We start from the raw sequence: 21,125 nt of genomic DNA on the forward strand, positions 1-21,125 counted from the left end.
TTAGTTAAGGGGTGTGTTGCGGGGATACATCCGTTGTTGCTCGTCCTCTACGAAGATGCATTTGCGTTGGTGAGCTCATTGCGTTAATTCTTTACCTTGCGCCCATTCGAATAAAACTCAAAAGAAAATTCTTTTTGCAAATTAAGAAATCTAATCGCTTCAGCTTCCAAGGACATGATGAATTTTCAGTTGAAAGGACGTACGACTCTGCAACTTCATAAATGTGAGGAGTGCTAACAGCAGACTTTTTGAGTAGTTCGAGGCCTGCCACCGCAGAATCTGCGTTGGGCCCATCAAGGCCCAACCTATAAAAGTGGGTCTCTTCGTCTCAGATCGTTTACTTGCTTCATTTTGCAAAAAGAAACCCTATATCATCTCTGCATACCAAACCTTTCTTCCTCCCAGAACCTTAGCGATTTTCGGTTTTCTTTTACTCTGGCATCCATGGCACCAGACTTTCCAGCCATCTTCTTTACCTTCATCACCTTCGATAACCCAGCTTACCATGCGAGAGGTATCATTCCTTGCAGCCAGTTGCCGTCTCGCTACTCAACCACAGACTGTTCCTCAAGTCACCAGAAGACTCAAGCGAAACCCTTTAGTAGCCAGGTCACTTAAGTTCAAGAGGGGGCAGAATAATGAAAGCACCCCACTCCCAACACCAACACGCTCCTCTGAAAGTGAGAAGAAGAGACAAAATAGTAAAGAGGTGTTTGGGAGCATTCTCAACAACATGGAGAAAGGAAGAGGACTGCCTAAGGCTGGGGTTGTGAACCAACCACTGCCTACGGAGGAGGTGATGGAGGAGAAGTCAAGGAGAAGCGCTCTAGTCATCGTGGATCCTAAGGAGACTACGCAAGTATAATCCTATGAAGGACCCATCAGAGTCGCTTTAGAGGAAGCGGCAGTGGAGAAGCAGCTTGAAGGGGCTGAAGAGAAGAAGAAGAAGAAAAAGAGCAAAGAAAAGAAGGATGGAGGAGATGAGTCATCCAATCTAATCAAAGCAGAGAAGAAGATCAAAGAGAAGAAGGATGAAAAAGATGAGGAGGCCAGGCTGAAGAAGAAGCAAGAAAGAAGTGAGAAGAAAGAACGCAGGCAGGAGGAAAGGCGCCTGACGAAGGAAGAAGAAAGGAAAAAGAGGGCTGTAAGCCCAGAGCTGGACGGGGAATCCACCTCCATAAAGGAGGACAAGGGGGAATCAACACAACTTAGCATCTTTCAAGTCATCAAGTTTATGGCAGCATGAGCTTATGTGGTCCATCATCCATTACTGTCCATATGATTATTTAGAATCATTAAATTATTTGTTGACAATTAGAAATAAAATTAAATTTGGAAAATTAATTGTTTGAATAAATGAAAAATGGAAAGTAGGTTGTTCCCACATTTTCCATTTTCTCTTCCACCTAGTCATTCTTCTAGTGCATAATTGGGTGTCAATTTATGGTTAAATCCACTTGCATGTTGTTAATCTATAGAAGAATGAGTTTTAATTAGATTAACGCTTCATGCAAATTCAAAAAAATCGAAAGAGTTTTCTAGTTTTTGAATTTTCTGCCAACTTACTCTCCAACTAAAAAATTTACCTTTAATCCTTCTCGATTTAGGTTCCACCACCCAATCTAAGACCAGATGAATAGTGAAGAAGATCTTGTGGTAGTTTACAACAAGTTCGTGTGTAAAATTTAGCAGTTATTGGGAGAAATTTAGGAATTCTTCAAAGGTTGAACTCTAAACCCTATTTTCTGGAAAATAAGGAATATACATGCTTCTAACTTAAAATTAATGTAGTTAGAGTACTTAAGATCCTAATTAATTTCACATGTTGAATGTCAACACCTTCACCTTTGACATTGTTCACCTGATTCAACATATCTACCGTAGTATTCACCACCACGATTAGATTTGACAACCTTAATTTTCTTTCCAAGTTGAAATTCAACTTCAGCCTTGAAAAACTTGAAAACGTCCAAAGATTAAGACTTTTCCTGAATTAAGTATAGGTGCCCATATCTTGAATAGTCGTCTATAAACGTAATAAAATATTGTTGTCCACTCCAAAAAGCCGTAGGGAATGGACCACAAATATTTGTATGTATTAGTTATAAGACATCTAAGCATCTGTTAGCACCTAGTTTTCCTATGTTTATCTATTTTCCCTTAATACATTCCACACAAACATCAAAGTTATTTAAATAAAAGGAATCAAGAATTCAATTTAACACAAGTCTTTGAATTCTCTGTCTAAGATATGACCTAAACGCTTATGTCATAACATAGCATAATTCTCATTTAATTTACGCTTTGTACCACATTAATTAGATAACAAGATCTTGTTAAATGAAGCAGAATCAAGCCTATATAAATTATCAATTAAAGAACTGGTATCAATAAGCTTGGAATGTTCAAAAAGACTAACTTTATTATTTCCAAAAGAACAAGAAAAACCAAATTTATCCAAGCTGAAAATCTAAATTTCGTCTAAATGACGGTACAACAAAAGTCTCATTCAAATCTAAATAACAACCAATTTTTAAATGTAATCTAAAATTCTCAACAGGATTAATTTGAACTGCTTTGTCATCACCCACATTGATGAATCTTTCAGCATCACTAAGCGACCGACTCCACAAGTAACCCCGCATTGATATACTTATGTGAGTAGTAGCACCAGAATCTATACACCAAGTATCTGTAGGTACAGAAGCTAAATTAACTTCAAAACAAACCAAAGTAAGAAGTTTGACCTTCTTTATATGCCACTTGGTGTACTTGGGACAATTTTTCTTAAAGTGGCCTTCCTTTATGCAGAAAATACAAGGATTTTTAGTAACCAGTTTCTTTCTCTTATTATGATGAGATGTCCCTTCTGCAACACCTGTAGATTATCTTTTCTTCTTATCACGAGAGTCAATTGCTAAATGAGTATTTTCTGTTCTTTCTCTCTTAATCCTATCTTCTTCTTGCACACATTGTGAGATAAGCTTATTAATACTCCATTTATCCTTTTGAATATTATAACTTATATTAAACTAAGTAAATTATGCGTGAAGAGAGAGTACCGGATACACGAGTAAATTTTTATTTATTTCGATATCAAGTGCCTTTAATTTACTTGCAAAATTGAACATTTTCATAATATACTCCCTTATGTTTTCATTGCCCTTATATCTCATAGAAGTTAAAGAAGTCAAAAGACTACTTGCTTCTTCTTTTTTATTTTTAGCAAAATATTTCTCAATTTAAGCAAGGAACTGTTGGAGTTAACATGCAATTAGAAGAAGAAATCAGGATCATTAAGCACTCTAATTCATCAATTTTAGCAATTAAGATAACATGCTCATAAGATAAAACGAGGCTTTTAGAAATTACCTTTGAAGGCTTCAAAATTCTTCAAATTTCAACTTGATTCTCCTCAACAATTCATTGTAGACCACCACTCGATCTTTCCTACTATTCTCTTAGACCTTAGATTGCATTGTGGGATTCAAACTGAGTTTGTAATTGAGGAGAACTTTAGGAGAAAAGCGAGATGTTCTTTAAGTTTGAGGAAATCTTCTTCAACCAAGACAACCAGGAAAAAATCAGCTTGCATGTCCCTCAGCTAAATCATTGAGTTTTATTCAGCCTAAATAGTGCAATCAAATTGCACAACAAATTAATATCAAAAAAACCTTAGTAGGAGGCGGATTTTGGATGGATTATGAGTGTTGAAAGTGGGAAAACCCCACTCAATATTATTTTTCAAAATTTTCCAATTTTACTTTATAAAATTAATTCAAAATTTGAAATCCAAATTTGAAATTTTAATTTTAATTTATTTTGAAATCAAATTTCAAAATTTTGGAAAAAAATTGTAAAATTAATTTTAACCAAAATTATTTCCAATAATTAATTTTAGTAAAATTAATTTTAATTATTTAAACTATTTAATTAATTAATTAAATTTAATATCAAATATTAAATTAATAAAACATCAATTCCACAATCATGAATCTCTATTCATGTAATTAATATTTAAATTAAATTTAAATATTATCCAATTCTCCAATTTTGTTTAATTCGATAATTGAACGTGTAATTATATCGTATATAATTACTAATTCCCTTAATTTAAATTTAAACGTTTCAAATTAAACTCATCACTCTATTCTAGGGTTTAATCCATTTGTGAGCTAGTAAGGGGACCTAATGGATCTGCAGATCATGGGCTCCAACGATCTGAGACTAATTGACTAAACTCTTTAAATCAAAGTAATCAACATTTGTGAATTACCTGGTCATTCCACTAAAGCCCAGTAGTTGCACTTCCCTCACTGTAGATATATTTCTTGTTGGGGTTGATACCCTAAAGTCTCGTGTCCTGTAGTTTGTAAACAGTTTATACAAACACTTATGATATATGATATATGATATTTACTTCACTTCTTGATTTTGCTCATCTGGATGCTTTATTTTCTTTACCACAAACCAATAAACTAAAATTCCTGATTGTCTTTAAGTAACTTAAGCATGTATGTGGAGACATACAAGTGGATCATGTCTTAAGTGATAACCAAAATGGTTTGTAGTATATGGATATAGGATGGAAACCTTATCCTGGTAACATTACGAATGCGACTCGCTTTGTGGAATAGTTACAAGTGTTGTGACTTGTCACAGATGGTTTGATGCTGATTATTCATGTAGGGAACATGCGAGCGGGGGCATCCTATACAAAGAGTTTGTATAAGACCTAACCACGAAATGTTAACGTCTCATTATATAACACCGTTCATGACAAAGACTTCACTTCACTAGAATGACCATAGGTAACATGACCTCGATCCTGAGTGAGTTGGGAACTCCTACCATTGAGGGCGGTCCTTTGATTTATATGGATGTGAGTGGCCAATTCGCCGACTCAAACCTACCACTTTGGGGATTCGTTTGATTTGGGAGCTGGGAACTTAGCTACACAAGATGGAATTCACTCCTTCCTCGAACTAAGGGTAAGTAGATAGATTGCTCCCTTAAGGGCTGATTCCAGGGCTTGAACGATGTGACGCCACACATCTTCTCTTGGTCCAAGAGATGTTCACACATAATTGGACTATGTTGTATTGTTCATTAGAAGGATCAGTGGTACTTAAAGAGTGAGATGTAACTACAGGGGCAAAATGGTAAATTGGCCTAGTTGTACTTACGAGCATCTGTGAAGGGTTATCGTACTCATGATTGGTTATATTCGATGGACACAGAAATATATATGTGGTAAGAAGAGTTCAATTGTCAGTCTTTAGTGGAATGTCTGACAGTTAACAGATGGTGGATCTCGTGGCTAAAGAGTTTAATGAGCTATTAAAGTATTGTTGGAGCTTCGAGCCATAAGTTAATAAGGTCCCCTTGGTAGCTTGGATACAAGTTGAGAATAAGTTTTTGGGTCGGTTTAAAATGTTCAAATTGACAAACGGAGTTCAATTATATTGGTTAATTATATATGATAGGATTGACTAAATGTATGAGATACATTATTTTGGAAGAAATTGGATATAAATATGATTTATATCAAATAGAAGAGAAAACACTATAGTTGATATATGATATCAAACTATAGGTTATGAATATAATATGATATATTTTTTAATTTATTAATTGATTGGTTATAAGATAATTGGCCGGCATTTTCTTCGAATTCGTGCGTTAGTGGGAAGTTGAATTCAGTTCTAGTAACTGAAGAATAAAATGAAAATTGTTTTCATTTTGCACAAGAGACGCATAATCGCTCACGGTATGAAAGTCTTCTATCGCTTAGTGTTGAGAGCCTATACGATAGTGCCCACTTATTAAACGATTGCACACCCGCGCTTTCCTAAACGATTGCCTGCGATTTCCTAAACAATTGCTTACCGTTTCCTAGATGATCGCTTAGCACCTGAGTGTAACTAAACAATTGCTTACCTTTTTATAGACGATCGCTTAGCATTTACTACACGATCGTGTACCCCCGCATTAAACGATCAAGCACTCGACTATACGATAGTCTTGCTATTCTCCCACTTTCTTGATCGTAGTACACGTCCCCCTCCCCTCTACCAATTCCATCAAAGCCCACCCTTTAGATTCTCACTCCGAGAATTTTGAGGGCTCCAAGTAGTGTTGTCGTCCCGTTGCCTGTTGTTCGTGCGTTTTTGTTTGTGTAGACAATTGTGGTGTTGTTGGGCGATCACTTGTTGGAAGAGAAAGAGCGAGAGGAGTTCGTTCATGGAGAGATCGAGTTTTGTGAAGAAAGTCTTCAACTGGTACGTTCTCTTGGTTTTTTTGTTTTTATCTTTTTAAAGCATGCCAGTAATTTAGTGTTAGCAATGCATATCTGTATGTTTGAATGTATATATGGAAGTTCTGTCATAATAAATTGGAAAGATCCGCTTCCCCTCATAGGTACTCTTGTAATAAGAGTATTTCTGTCCACTTGATTTAACCATAATCAATAAGTCGACCCTTCACAGGTTGTTCGTAATAACGACTGGGTCAAATATTATTTTACCCCTGAGATTACATCTTGCTTCTTAAGTCCCACTGATCCTCTATTGAATAATTTATTTGTGATCCAATCACTAAACCGAGTCAATCTCGGGCCAATAAAAGGGTGGCCCCTTTGTTCAAGACAATCAGTACTTAGGAGAGCAACCTCTCTACTATCCTAAAAAATCGGTAGGAATGATTTTTGTCTTGCACCCTATGTCCCCAACTATCTATCTGATCTTATCCCTGAAATGGGAGGTTTATTAAGCCAACGCTGTTGAGTCAACCTTCACCTATGCAAATCTAAGGATAATCCCGAATAAACAAGAGTTCATAGTTAGCTCAGGATTAAGGTTGAGTTACCTAGGTCATCGCTTTGAAATAGTCAATCTTAAAACAGTAAACAACGTTATAAAGTAAGAGTGACTTGTTTCTTGGTCCGGTCTTACACAAACTCATTGCATAGAACGCCCCAATCGCATGTCTCCAGATGAATGATTTAGGATCACATCGTTTGTACTAAATACAAAGTGCATCGCTTCCAATAGTATTACCAGAATAAGGTATCCAACCTTATTCATATACTATAGACCATTTTGGCTATTTACTTGAACTTGATTCATTCTTATGTCTCTACATAGTGTCCAAGTATTCATGTAATAGTCATGGATCTTAGTTTATTAGATTTAGATTTTTACAAGTGCAATTTACATATTCAATAACATATTTATTAAATAAACCAAAATAATATCTTTATTTCAAAATAGAATATGTTTAAATATTATAAACTGCAAGTTTTGAGGACATACAACCCAAAAGGAACTTATTAGTGTTTTCACTTTCCGTGATAGAGCCCCGAAAAGGCTCCGGAATGGAGTGCCTAATAATCATTAGACACATGTGATTTGACCACTCCCACTTCTTTATATTAGTCATATTTAGTTGTTCCTTTGTAGAAGTATGTTTATCGGTCCTTAATGCAAGGTCCAAATTCATACACCCGAGAAGTATCTATAGGCTTTCTTTCCAAATCTTGAAGTTGAATACATCCAATTTAGGGATTGAACTAAGATTTCTAGATATTTAAGTAAGACAAACTGAAACAATAAACAACACAACATATACTCACAATTAAAATATAACAAAATAATTTCACATGTGTGGTGGGCCCCTTTAACAAGATACCTAGCACAATATTGATGTCCATCCTTTGGACAAAAACACCAATATATCAATCATATTTAAATTTCATCCACATGATTAATCAAATTTAACTTAAACCCACAAATGATTAATCAAAATTAAGCCGGATTCACAATATAATTAATTTAATTTAAACTTAAATTATCGATCAAACTTTATATTCAAATTCACAGACTTATCAATCAAGAACCAAAAACCATCGACAATAACTTCACCAAATTACTAAGATAAATGTATACAAAAGCACACAACAATTGTTTCTAATTAAGATCCCAAAATCAAAATTAGATTGAGCATAAAAATTTGAACTACTATATGGATGGAAGATTGGCATAAAATGCATGTAATTCAAATGAATAAATCAAGGAAATTAACCAAATATGTATACATACTTTAATTATACATATGAAGGAGTCTTAATCCATACATACCTCATATTTTAATTTTACATATTATTATTCAAAATATGTTGAACATACACCACACCAATGTAATGTAGTGGATTCCACAATTAAAAAATTTTCGAAAATTGATTATTATTACACTTAATAAACACGTCCTAAATTTCTCAAATGTCTTTTGCTAATGTTAATCCATCCATCAATTTCACGTCCAATTTTTTCAAAATGGGCATAGATTTTTCATTTGGCATAAATTCTCCACTCCTATGAAGAAACTAAAAAATAATAATAAAAATAAAAATTGCACCCATTTCCTTTTTTAACAATCAATTCATGTGAAACGAAAAGACTTTCATTTAAAAGCATTATAAAAAAAAAGGTCAATTAAAATAATAATAATAATTTTAAAAAAATTATTGAAGCCAGGTCTATAGAAGGCGATCCATCCTAGCCGTTGGACTACCGTTGGACTAGAAACGCTTCATTGGCCAGAGTTGTAGCTTTTAAAATTTACCCAAAAAACTGTAAAAAAGAAATGCGTTTGCCGGGAGTCGAACCCGGGTCTATTGCTTGGAAGGCAATTATCCTAACCGTTGGACTACAAACGCTGTATATCTTTGGGTCTAGCTCATAAGATAAACAATGACAATTCGGCAATTCTTTTCCAATATCTTTTTGGATTTAAAATCTCAAGTTCTTTTAAAAAATAATCCTAAATCTATTGTCTCAATTCAATCTATTTAATTACAAAATAAAATCAAATATCTCAATTTTAATTCAATCTTTCAAAATAAATTAAAATTGAGATAATGCGACATAAATCACAAATTTTCTTTTAATCAAATCTAAATTTCAAATTTTTTCTCTGGATAAATATTAAAATTGAATTATCATTTCACAATAATTCAATTTAACCTCCAAAATTCAGAATAATTCTCAAATATTACAAATAATCGAATTTAAATTACATACAAATTTGGGTTGTCACGTCAATAGTACTCAATGATACATAAATGATTATAGGGGTAAAACAGACATTTGATCCAACAGTAATTATGAATGAGTTTCATACTAAAACTATCGATTATGAGATAATTATATATTTGAATATGATTCAAATATTTATTTAATTAACTACGATATATTGAATCTGTCTCTTATACACATCTAGATGTGTATAAGAGACAGATGTATAATCAATAAATATGTGATATTTATATTAATTAAATAAATATCACTCCCCTTGATAAAGGGGAGTGGGGAGTTACACTCCCTTTTTCTGTTTTAATACAATCTCTCAGGCACTTTGGAGTTGCATAATTGCTAAAGTCATTATTCTCTCAATTTTATATAGAGAAAGATTCTCGGAAAAAAATTATTCTCCCTCTCATTTTCCTTACCCTTTCAAAAGAGACTCCCACAAGTTGGTATTTGCCAGAGTCATAGCGAGGGAATCTTTTTGGAGGCATTCCCACAAAGTAAAAGTTCGATTCGCTGAAGAAAAGAGTTTCTACAGAAGTAATCTCTTCTCTTTTCCCTTTTCAAGCTTGACCATTGAAATTATAGTATGTTTATAGTCCTATAATTTACTGTTTTATGTTTTTCTGAATTTTATTTTTAAACAAAACTCCAAGTAAAAGGTGATCAAATGCTTCTATTGGAATTCGATTCATTTATCTTTAACAACAATAAATTAAGGATATAATAGCTTTTAGGGAAATTGTAATGGGTAGCAAAAAAATATAAAGGTATTTGCAAATATAGAAATGATTTTCTAAAATTGCAAATATGGCAACAAATTAAAACTTGATTCCAAATTTTTTTAGTATTAAGATTTTACCCTCATTTGGGTATCAAAAGGCATATATGATATACTTCGTAATTTGGTATCTCAGTTGACTAATATACTTTATATATGACATATCAATCAATTAATATATTTTAATTAAAGAATGTCAATTATACAATTAATATATCATGATTTTAATTGTGTTGTGATCAATGTTGTTTGTTCGATTATGATAAATATTATTTTTATTTTTTTGTAAAATAACTCAAATCAACTCGAACAAATCCAAACCTATTGTTAATTTTAAATTACATATTTTATATCTTACAATATTATACATATATTCGTTTTAATTTTGTGAATTTTTAGATAATCATTCTCTAACAACTCCTAAAAGTTATCTTTTTAGTAGTTTAAAAAGCAAAATTTCATAATATAAATTGAAAATTTAGTCACTAGTTTTAATTCAATATATGAAAATAATTACATAAGGTTTTTTCCTTAACATTTTACTTTTTTTAGAAATCCAATTTAAATAAATAATTGATAACTCGAACCAATCCAATCTAAATGTTTCATGGTGAAGGATTATTTAAGTATGAGGAAACATATAATAAAAAAAAAAAATTAAGTCTAAAATGTAGATAATTGACAGGATCTGCAAATATACCTAAAATGTATATGTCGATTACTTTTGAATTAAATTCAACATCTTATTTATTCAGTCAAAAGGAAAAGAAAAGGATTTCTATATCCCCATTAAAAAAAAGAGTATTTTCAATTAAAGGTAGTAAATTAGGGTTTACTAAAATTGGTTGAATAGGATGTTCTTGGTTGATGTCTGAAGAGCTGATTTAATTTGTTATAATTTTTTTTTAATAATAATAATAATAATCACCTCAATTTTATCTTATTTTCAATTTTAAAAAAGGATAAACCCACTGAGAAAAAATGCGTTTGTCGGGAGTCGAACCCGGGTATGTTGCTTGGAAGGAAATTATCATAACCGTTGGACTTCAAAATATTACTTACTATATATATAATTGTCTAGAATAGTTATTCTTTTCCTAAATTATAAAGTTTAATCATATGAAGTACTTTTTCTTTAAAGGTCAAACCCAACAAACTATCTACCGTATAAATTTCAATACACGACTTTCACATCAAATATATAATATATTTGACAATATTATAAATACTATAAATAGATGTTAGATGGTCATGCTTAATGTCTGATGTCAAATGTCATTTTTCTATTATCACATATATTGTCTATGTGTCATTCAATCACTTATGCCTAGTGTTCAGAGTGTACCCCTACTTGTTACTTTGTCTATAAATAATGACATTTGGTGGATCTTCAAATAACACATATTAGTCATAAATCCACTTCAAAATTCCACTCGATTTTTTATATTATCCAATTTTCATAATTTTAGTTATTTTATTATTTATTTATTAATATATTATTATATTGTATTTTCTCCATATCCGTATTCTCGTTGTACTCAATTTCACAACATGTTACCAGCACGAACTCTCGTCATTTCTCTCACTGAAGGTAGGTCAGCATTTTTTCTCTCTTTTATTATAATTAATAAATGTAATGTTATTTTACATATTTAATATCTATTAAATTTCTAATATAAATACAATATTTATGATAGTGCTGCCATGACGAATCTCACAAAATTAGAATTTGTCACCCTTGATATTAACGACAATAACTATTTGTCATGGGTGCTCAAAGCTGAAATCCACTTGGATGCTATGAACTTAGGAGAAACAATTAAATAAGGAAATATGATATTCAGTCAAGACAAAGCAAAAACTATGATTTTCCTTCATCATCTTTAGGAGGGATTGAAAATTGAGTATCTTAAAGTAGAAGATCCCTGTATCTTATAGAAAATTTTGAAAGAGAGGTATGATGATAAAAAAACAGTTATTTTTCCTAAAGTTCGTTAGGAGTGAATGCAATTGAGACTACAAGATTTCATATTAGTAAGTGATTACAACTCCACATTATTTAAAATCAGTTCGAAATTGTTGTGGAGATAAAATTATTGATGCTGATATGTTAAAGAAGACATTTTCTACATTTCATGCTCGAATATGCTCCTGTAGCAGCAATATCGAGAAAAAGGTTTTAAACAATAGTCTGAACTAATTTCATGTCTTCTCATGGCCGAACAAAATAAAGAGTTATTGATGAAAAATCATGAATCTCGACCAACTGAAACAACACCATTTCCTGAAGTGAATGCTGTGAATGTTAATAATCGTGATTGAGATCGTGGTCATGGTCGAGGTCGTGACTGGAGCAGAGGAAGAAATAATTATTATTTTCATGATGGTCATTCTAATAATTCAAATTTCAAAAGAATCATGCAAAATGATGATCACAAAGGAAAAGCTCCACAAGATAAGAGTTAAAAAAGTGTTGAAAATAAATGTTTTCGATGTGGAATGATTGGGCATTAGTCATGTACATGTCCTACGTCAAAACACTTAGTCGATCTCTTTCAAGCCCCCTTCAAGGAAAAAGAGAAAATATGAAAATAAATTTGATAATAACATATTTGACTCATATCATATGACAAACTTGGATGTGGAAATAAATTTTGTAGATTGATTGATGTGAGAAAGTGCATAGGAATTTGATTATCCTAGAGATTTTAGGATTTGTTTGAAATGACTTTTCTAATACTCGAAAAGGGTTATCTATGGTCAGTTAGAATTTTGATTAATAGACCTCCACGAGTCGAAGGTTCGAATATTTCACAATAATTTTTTTTTTCTCAATTATAATTTTACCTCTCTAAAATTTTACTCCCCCGTTTAAAGGGTTATTATTATTATTATTTATAATTTTTTGTAGCGAATCGAATCCTTTTAATGGCTTAAATTCTTGAAATTTATAATAGAAACAAGCAGATTATTTTTAATTTTTTGAAAATTAAGTAAATATTTCTTTTTAGTTCAAATATATGTTTTTTATTTTATTTTATCTAAATCAGCTCAAATTTATTCATTTTGAATATCATATTGTTGATAAAAATATATAACGTAAATATTTTAGTCTTTGAAATAACGTAACAAGTCAATTTTGTCTTGTTGTGGAACGACGAGGAACAAAATATTTTTTACCATTTTAGATTTGAACGAAAAATGGCATCAAGACGCTCCTTTCACATAGGGATGGTTTAATAGAATCTTATTAGTTAAGGACTAAATTATAACTTTCTCCAACTCATAAGAATCAAATTTGTCATGTAGTCTGCTTAAAGCATGGTCGATGGAGATTAATTGATTGATTGCCTCCTTTGCATCCAGAGTACTGTTCATAGGTTGTGTTTTTGTTTTTGTTTTTTGTATTTTTGTTTTTAAAATTTATAATTTAGACCTTGTTTTGTAACTATTTATTTATTTATTTTATAGTTTTAAATTTTTTAAAAATCGAGCCTATGAATACCTTTTCTACCTCTAAATTTTTTTAATATATTATCTACTTTCTACCGGTGTTTTAAAAAACCAAGTTAAGTTTTAAATACCAAAAGAATTAGTTTTTGAAAACTTGTTTTTTCAAAAAAACTTAACTAGGATTTCTACGTTTTTACTTATAAAGATGAAAAATATTTAAGAACGAGAGAAACTAGATTTAATTTTTAAAAATAAAAAATCGAATGGTTACTAAACGATACTAGTTTTTAAGTACATATATATTTGTGATATATTATCTTAATTTTTAAAATTTTCAAAATTTGATAATATATATATATATATATATATTATTTTAATTTTTAGTACAATTTGTTTAGAAGCAACTTGAAACTAATTGAAAAAATTAATTCTAACTTTTTTCATATATTGTACATAAACAAATATCCAACTATTCTTTAATCCTTGGAAAATTATGTTAGGAAAATTAATATTATAAAAAACCTTAGTGCTATTTTTGCAAAAAACTTCGATAAATATTTAAAGTTCCATGATTTGCTTAGGTGGATAATTTTTTGACATCTTTATTAAATATCGTAATTTACTTAATCGTGATATTATTCAAATCATTTAAAAATATATCAAAAAATGTTAAATAACAAAGTTTAGTTATTAGGTTTTCAAGATTGTGTCAAGTAAGTCTTTAGACTTTAAATTTTGTATCTAACAAGTCATTTAAAAATGTCTAAAATTAGACCTACAAATTTTCAATTTGATAAATGATAGGTTTGAACATATTCAAAATTTTTAAATATTAATTATTTTGTTGGACATAATTTTTTTTTTTTTTACTTAATTGAGTCTTAAATATTCAAATAGGACCTATTACACAACGCTAAATTTTATATGTGATGTAAAATTTAATTTTAATAAAATTTTTCAAATGTATAAGAGATTGGATACAAAAATTGAAGCTAAAATTTATTAAACAAAATCGAAAACTTAGAAATCTATTCGATGCTTTTTAAAATTCATGAACCATAATTAGACAAATCTAAAAAGTTATGGGCAAACTTCTATATGAACTTATGCCCTCGGTAATCAAGTCCTTGATTCGTCATTGATGTTAATATTGATACTAAGATTTAAATTTTATGGATATATCAACAAAATATCGATATTGACAGATATTTCTATAAATAAAATGCTAAATTAAAGAAAATATCCCTAAATTTTGTATATTGTTTGAAAAATTATCTCAAACTTTTAAAACTATCATCAATGCCTTGAACTTTAAAAAAGAATTAAAAAATACCATTAACATTAAAAATTAACAGAAACCACAAGTTTTTTGTTTTAAAAATACTCCAAAATTTCAAATGTTTAATTAATACTTTAAAAAAGTTTCCAACATAATGTTACCATTTGTATACTAATGAAAATGTTAGCATCTCGTTTTAAAAATACTATTAAACTTTCAAAAATTGTATTAATACAATTTTTCAAAAAAAAGTGTAAAAAAAATGTTCTTCGTTACAATATGGACATATTCATTTATCTATATACCCCATCACCTTCCTCTTTCATTTCCTTATCTCACTTCTTTATTACTCATCCTAATCCTATTTCTTGCATTCCTCAATCTCTAAAACTTTCCTTGTTTCTCTATTTCTATCTTCTTAAATATCAAAAAGTTAAACAAACCGAACAAACTCTTTCTTTTTGCATGCCCAAACATAAATATAAGAAAACTTCAATATCAAAGGCTCCATTTGGTAATTATTTCATTTTTCATTTTTTATTTTTGAAAAATTAAGCCTATAAACATTACTTTCCTCTAAATTTCTTTCTTTGTTATCTACTTTTGATTAGTGATTCAAAAACCAAGCCAAAATCTACAAACTAAAAAAAGTAGCTTTTAAAAACTTATTTTTGTTTTTGGAATTTGACTAAGAATTCAACTATTATATTTAAGAAAGATGCAAATGATTGTAAGAAATGTGAGGAAATAAGTTTAATTTTCAAAAACAAAAAACCAAAAATGAAATGATTACTAAACAGATCCTAAACAGTTAGTTTCTTTGAAGCTATCTTGAGTTAGAAAAGAACCAATTTGAAGACAACTTAAATAAATACCCTCATTTTTCCATATTGATACTGTACATAAAATATGATAATGCACATATTTTCTTTCTTTCTCATCTCATTGGTTATCATTAAAATTATAACTCATATTCATAACTTGTGTCTCTTTATGTTTATTAAATCTAAGAATATTAATCATGTATAATCTTGTTAAAGCATTTAAGTTCTAAGGTGTCTTGGTGATTTCATTATTATTATTATTATTATTATTATTATTATTATTATTATTATTTTTTTTATTATAAAGTATGTACCATGATTGAAGATGATAGTTCTAGAGAATGAGAAAAATAGAAGAAGAGGTAAAAGAGTATTGAAGAAGAGAGTGAAAACAAAGAAGTGTTAGGCCATAGATTAAAGTAGAGGAGAGATGTGAAATAGGGTGTAGATAAACAAATTTCATCTATTTACTAACGCTAAGGGTATTTTCAATTTTTTTCCAAAGATTAAATATATTAATGCAACTTTTGAAATTCAACAACATTTTTTAAACGAGGTGCTAACAATTTCCATTCATATATAACTATAAGGGTATTTATTATTATTATTATTATTTTAAAAAAACTTTAAGGGATGAAACTTTGAATGTTTAGGAGTATTTTGCGGGAAAAAATTGTGATAAAGATATTTCTAATCTTTTTTAAAAACTTAAGGGTATTAATAAAACTTTTAAAAGTTCAAGGTTAGTTTTGAAATTGGATCAAAATTGAGGACATTTCTATAATTTAGCTTAATAAAAATGTTATAAAAATTAGGAAAATTGTATTGTATGACAAATACATCTTAAGAAACCAAAGCTATGAGATTTCAACTTTTTTTGTAATTGTAGATGTGATAATCCCATAGAAATCAGATAACAATCACACAAAAATCAGATAACAATCAATTTTTCAGGCGAATGTGTTTTTGACATGTTTGCAAAAAAGAAAAATCTAGAGACACGTGTCTAATTTTATTTTTTATTTTTTTTGTTAAAATGGCAATTACCCCTAAAATTTGTGTAAATTAATAATTAGGTTGTTTTTATTGCCAAATAAAGCTATAGATATTGTTTTGGTGTGTATATATTTATATTTATATTGAAGTCAATACATATTAATTCATAAAATTAATGTCAAACCTAGTTTAATCTTTGGTTATAATAAGGATTTTGTTAAACATAAAAGGAAAAAAAAAAAAAAAAGAGGAAAGGTATGCGTTTAAAGGGAGCCGAACCCGGGTCTATTGCTCAAAAGGCAAATATCCAAAACGTTGGACTACAAGCGCCACGTGTCAAGGAATTCTAAAATTTAACACACTATTCTATTTTTTATATTGTGTCTTGCATTTTCTTACATTAGGATTTATTATTATTATTATTATTATTTAACTAATATTGACTAAAATTAATGTTAAAATGATTAAATTTAAGATTTATTCAAACTATGGAAACTAAAATAGAATGAAGCTTAAAGTAAAAGATACCGTAATGATATTTTAATTTAAATATTATTTAGTAAGTCATAATCAATTTATTGAGGACAATGAACTTGTAGTAATTTATGCTTAAATTATAGTAAACGATTTATATGTATTATCTCAATGGAGGACGAAGATCTATTCAAATCTTTATGCTCCTATAAATTATATAAAATCATCATAAGCATCTAAAGTTTCTTTATTATTATTATTATTTTACAACATAGGATGAAGATCTTGTACCTTAAGAGATGACTTAATCATTGAGCTATATACTTTTCTTTTTTAAGTTTCATTATATAGAATGAAAATTTTGAACTTCTAACTTTTTGGTTGAGAGTTTACATTTTATATCAATAAAACTTCTAAATATCTAAAACATTCAAATATTTCTTTAGGGGTGTACACTAGTTTGGTTGGGTTTGGTTGAGAGTGTTTTTTAGACCAACTCAAAAATTTGGGTTCATTTGACTGGCAACCCAAAAGACTCGAAATAGAGTCTCTAATTAAACCCAACCTAACTCTTAAAATTTCGGTTGTGTTGTGGGGTTACAACTTATTTTTTCCTTATTTATTTAAAATATGTAAATTTATATACAACACATTGCTAATAACTAAAATCTCATAAAATTCAAATGTAAAAAACTAAACTTTAACATCATCCTAACAAATTTTAAACAAATACGAACATCTTAATAATTTTAAAAGAAAAATATTAAAAATTCATAAATTCAATAACCCAAATAATGAAACTTTAAACAAATATATATATATATATATAATTCGGGTTGCAATCTAATTTTTTATATAGCCAACTCGAGACCAAACTTAATCCACCAAAAATAGAAAAAGTTCAATCCAAGTTAACCCAAAAACAAAACTAAATTAATCCAACCTTTATAGTTTGGATTAGATTGTCCGGATGGTTCGGATTGTCGGATTTTTTGAACAAATATTCCTTAATGTTTTGATTTTTTTTTTTTTTTTTTCTATCATTGACAGGTATTCAAGTTGGAAAAACTCTGTCCAATATTAAAAAAAAAAATGGTACTCTCACAGTGAATGGGGAAAGTTTAGACTAAAATGTAAAGGAAATAACAAATTATATGTGTTAGGACAACAGATCTCTTTATAATCTCCATATATATCTCCATATTTATGATTATCCTATACCATGTTTTTAAATATCGATAATTATTACGAGAGTTTATGCATATTTTCACTGTTTGATATCACAACTTTGTCGTATAACCACTTTAATTAAAAGAATTTCAATGTAGAAAAAATAAACATTATTAAATTAAAAGGTGTAAAAGAAAATGAGAAGGTAAAGAAATTCTACCTCAAATTATATAACGTAGAATTCGATTATCAACCTGATAACATTCTTAATTTTTTTAACCATTTCTTATTTTTTGTTTTTTTTGTTCCCTTTCTAAATAAAGAAAAATAAAATCGTATTTGATAAATTTTTCTTATTTGTTTTCGTTTAGAATTCCATATCTAAATAAAGATTGAAAGAATCAAATAGATTTCGATTATCTGTTTAATAAATTTTTATTTCTTTTTTTAATCGTTGCTCATATTTTGTTTCATTTTTTAAATAAAGAAAAATAGAATCGTGTGTGATAACTTTTTTTTTTTTAATGTTTTGATTTTCTTTTTCATTTCTATTTAATGGAAAACGATGCATAAACATGTTTCTAATCGTGTCTTGTTTTTTATTCCTTTTGTAGACCCTTAATTTTTTTTGATATTTTCTTTATTATTTTTGTACTTTTGTTAATATTTGCAATATTGTAATAATTAGAAATTTGCTAGCATTTATGTATTAGTTGGAGTTGGCCTATTGATCATGGTCGTCTAAATTGGCCACTAGAGAATGTCGCAAGAATGACAGCGATCGTTGCAGGTGGTGGTTGATGAGTGGAGTCATTAAAGACAATGGAAGGAAAGATAAAAGAGTTGAGTTGAAGTGAGTTAGTAAAAATAATTGATTTAAAAAAACCGTGGACCAAACATTAAATTGATAATTTTTATCAACTCAATTTAACTTATGTTGCTGAGCCAAATACACTATACAAGCACTTGTAAAGTTTTTTTTTTATATTATTTTTTAAACTTAGTAGAAAGGTTGTTTGAAACATATATTATTCAAATATCATAGTTTAGTTGATAAAAAAAATATAATAAAATGGATAGATCTTCATCTCTTTAAGAGACGACAAAGTGACTTTTTTTTTTTTTTCTCTATTGTCGTAACTGCAAAAGACGAGAAATGCATGAGTTATGAAGTTGGTATGGTGGTTGAAGTATCCTATTTGGAACAAATGGTCATGAGTTTGGGCACCTTAAAATGCCACTCTTTTTTTCAGGGTTATATTCCAATTTATTCTTTAAACAAATTAACAATCAAATGTGTAATTTAGCCATACTAATGCTTAATTAACTTTTTAAAGGAAGTAAATCGGAAGATAATATATTTTGTTAAATATATAATATTCAATTACCTTAACATGATCAATACTTATTTAAATTTAAATTTATTTTAAAAATAAAGTATATTGGAGTATAATTTATTTTTTAAAGTAATAAAATTTAAGAAAATTCAATATAACTAGCTCAAGAATAAACGGTACATATATTGAAAAAGAAAAAAGGAAAGATAACAAAAGAAGAAATGAGGATGAAAGAAAAGTTACATTTGGTTCCGGCAAGAGACATTGATCTACCATTTTATTTTAAAAGTTTCAACATATTTTCAAATTTAAAAACAACAATTTTCTTAATAAAAATTCTTTAAAGTTTGAAATCTATCGAACACAAAACTAAAAGCTTATTTAATAATGGGATGATTTTAAAATTTTGAGAATAGAAGAACGAACATTGAAAATTTATAGACTAAACCTATTATTTAATCTTTAATTAACTTAAAAAATATTTACGGCAATAGTCATGTGCATGTGGTATTAAGCCAAATTTTGAAAAAAAATATATATTTGAAGGTATGTGGAATAAAAGTATACATTCTTTAGTATAAATTTGAAATTTAGTTTTCTGAAATGTGTTAAGAGTGAATCATGCAATTGTAAGTATATCAAAATTATTCTCTCACCACAAAATTGTTTTCTCATTTACCTTCAATGCATAAAATGAAATTCGCACCAATCATTAAATTTTTAACCACCAAGATTGTCTATTGAAATGTTTCATACGTGAACTATCAATCATTTCATAGCGAATTCCTTTCCTTTAATTCCATCGGAAGAGCTTTCTCTATCGATCTCATTATTAGAGGCGATCAATATTCTCAACGATATGGCATATGTTAGCTCTGGACATGACGAATTATGCACGATCGAAGAAGATATCAACACCACATCGATAACGGACCAACACCTACCTAATGATGAATTCACCGAATACAAATCCAAGAACCTCCTTTCAGAGAGACGACGGAGGCAGAAGCTTAGCAATAAGCTTTTGTTACTACGTAGCACTGTTCCCATCATCACAAATGTAACATCCCTAAAATGTCTTCATTAATTCATTAATTTCTATAGCTGAACAATTTCAAATCATAATCTTACTTTCTGATTTATTTTTTTCCTTTCAGATGAACAAAGCAACCATTATCGAGGATGCTATAACTTACATCCAACAGCTACAGAAGATGGTTAACATCCTCAAAGACCAGCTTGTAGAATTAGAAGATTCATCAACAAAAGTTGTATGGCCAACACCAAGCCATAATAATATAGCATCAACACACTTAATCCAAAATTATGTTCAGGTTTGCCCTCATTATCTATTTCATAATGTATGTTGAAATGCTTTGAGTCTGATAAATGATATGCTTCGACGGTCAAATATCAAAGTCTAAGTTGAATTTGTAAGACGTAGATGTAGTTAATAAACCTTGTATATCTCTGTGGTGTCATTCCTCTAATGTTTTACATATTTTATTTTCTTTATTTGTCGATTTCAAAATTAAACAGACGGACGTGAGGGTTTCTCAAATTGAGGAACACAAACTTTGGATTAAAGTACTTTTCCAGAAGCGAAAAGGCGCATTCACTAAATTAATTAAAGCTTTGGATTCTCTTGGCTTTGAACTAATTGATACGAGTATCACAACTGTAAAACGAGTCGTTGTTGTGATCACCATCATCAATATCAATGTA

General features: G+C 29.3%; 1 protein-coding gene and 1 non-coding gene across 2 annotated transcripts; one reads left to right on the plus strand and one right to left on the minus strand.

Annotated features, from left to right (window-relative positions):
- The first annotated feature begins 505 nt into the window (after nucleotides 1-505).
- Nucleotides 506-1,246, plus strand: LOC120072080 (vicilin-like seed storage protein At2g18540). The gene is made up of 2 exons (XM_039024498.1): nucleotides 506-855; nucleotides 886-1,246. The coding sequence occupies exons 1-2, from the start codon at nucleotides 506-508 to the stop codon at nucleotides 1,244-1,246; spliced, it is 711 nt and encodes a 236-aa protein (XP_038880426.1).
- A 7,398-nt stretch (nucleotides 1,247-8,644) lies between these two features.
- TRNAG-UCC lies at nucleotides 8,645-8,716 on the minus strand. Its single transcript has one exon. It is a non-coding gene; the product is annotated as a tRNA-Gly (tRNA).
- Nucleotides 8,717-21,125: the final 12,409 nt, after the last annotated feature.

Source organism: Benincasa hispida, chromosome 2, assembly GCF_009727055.1.
Source record: "Benincasa hispida cultivar B227 chromosome 2, ASM972705v1, whole genome shotgun sequence".
Lineage (NCBI taxonomy): Eukaryota > Viridiplantae > Streptophyta > Magnoliopsida > Cucurbitales > Cucurbitaceae > Benincasa > Benincasa hispida.

Excerpts from the sequence above, each read along its gene's own strand:
- LOC120072080 (XM_039024498.1), top strand. The coding sequence starts at position 506 with ATGCGAGAGGTATCATTCCTTGCAGCCAGTTGCCGTCTCGCTACTCAA. Across the intron at positions 856-885 it reads GTGGATCCTAAGGAGACTAC|AGTCGCTTTAGAGGAAGCGG; the intron begins GCAAGTATAATC and ends AGGACCCATCAG.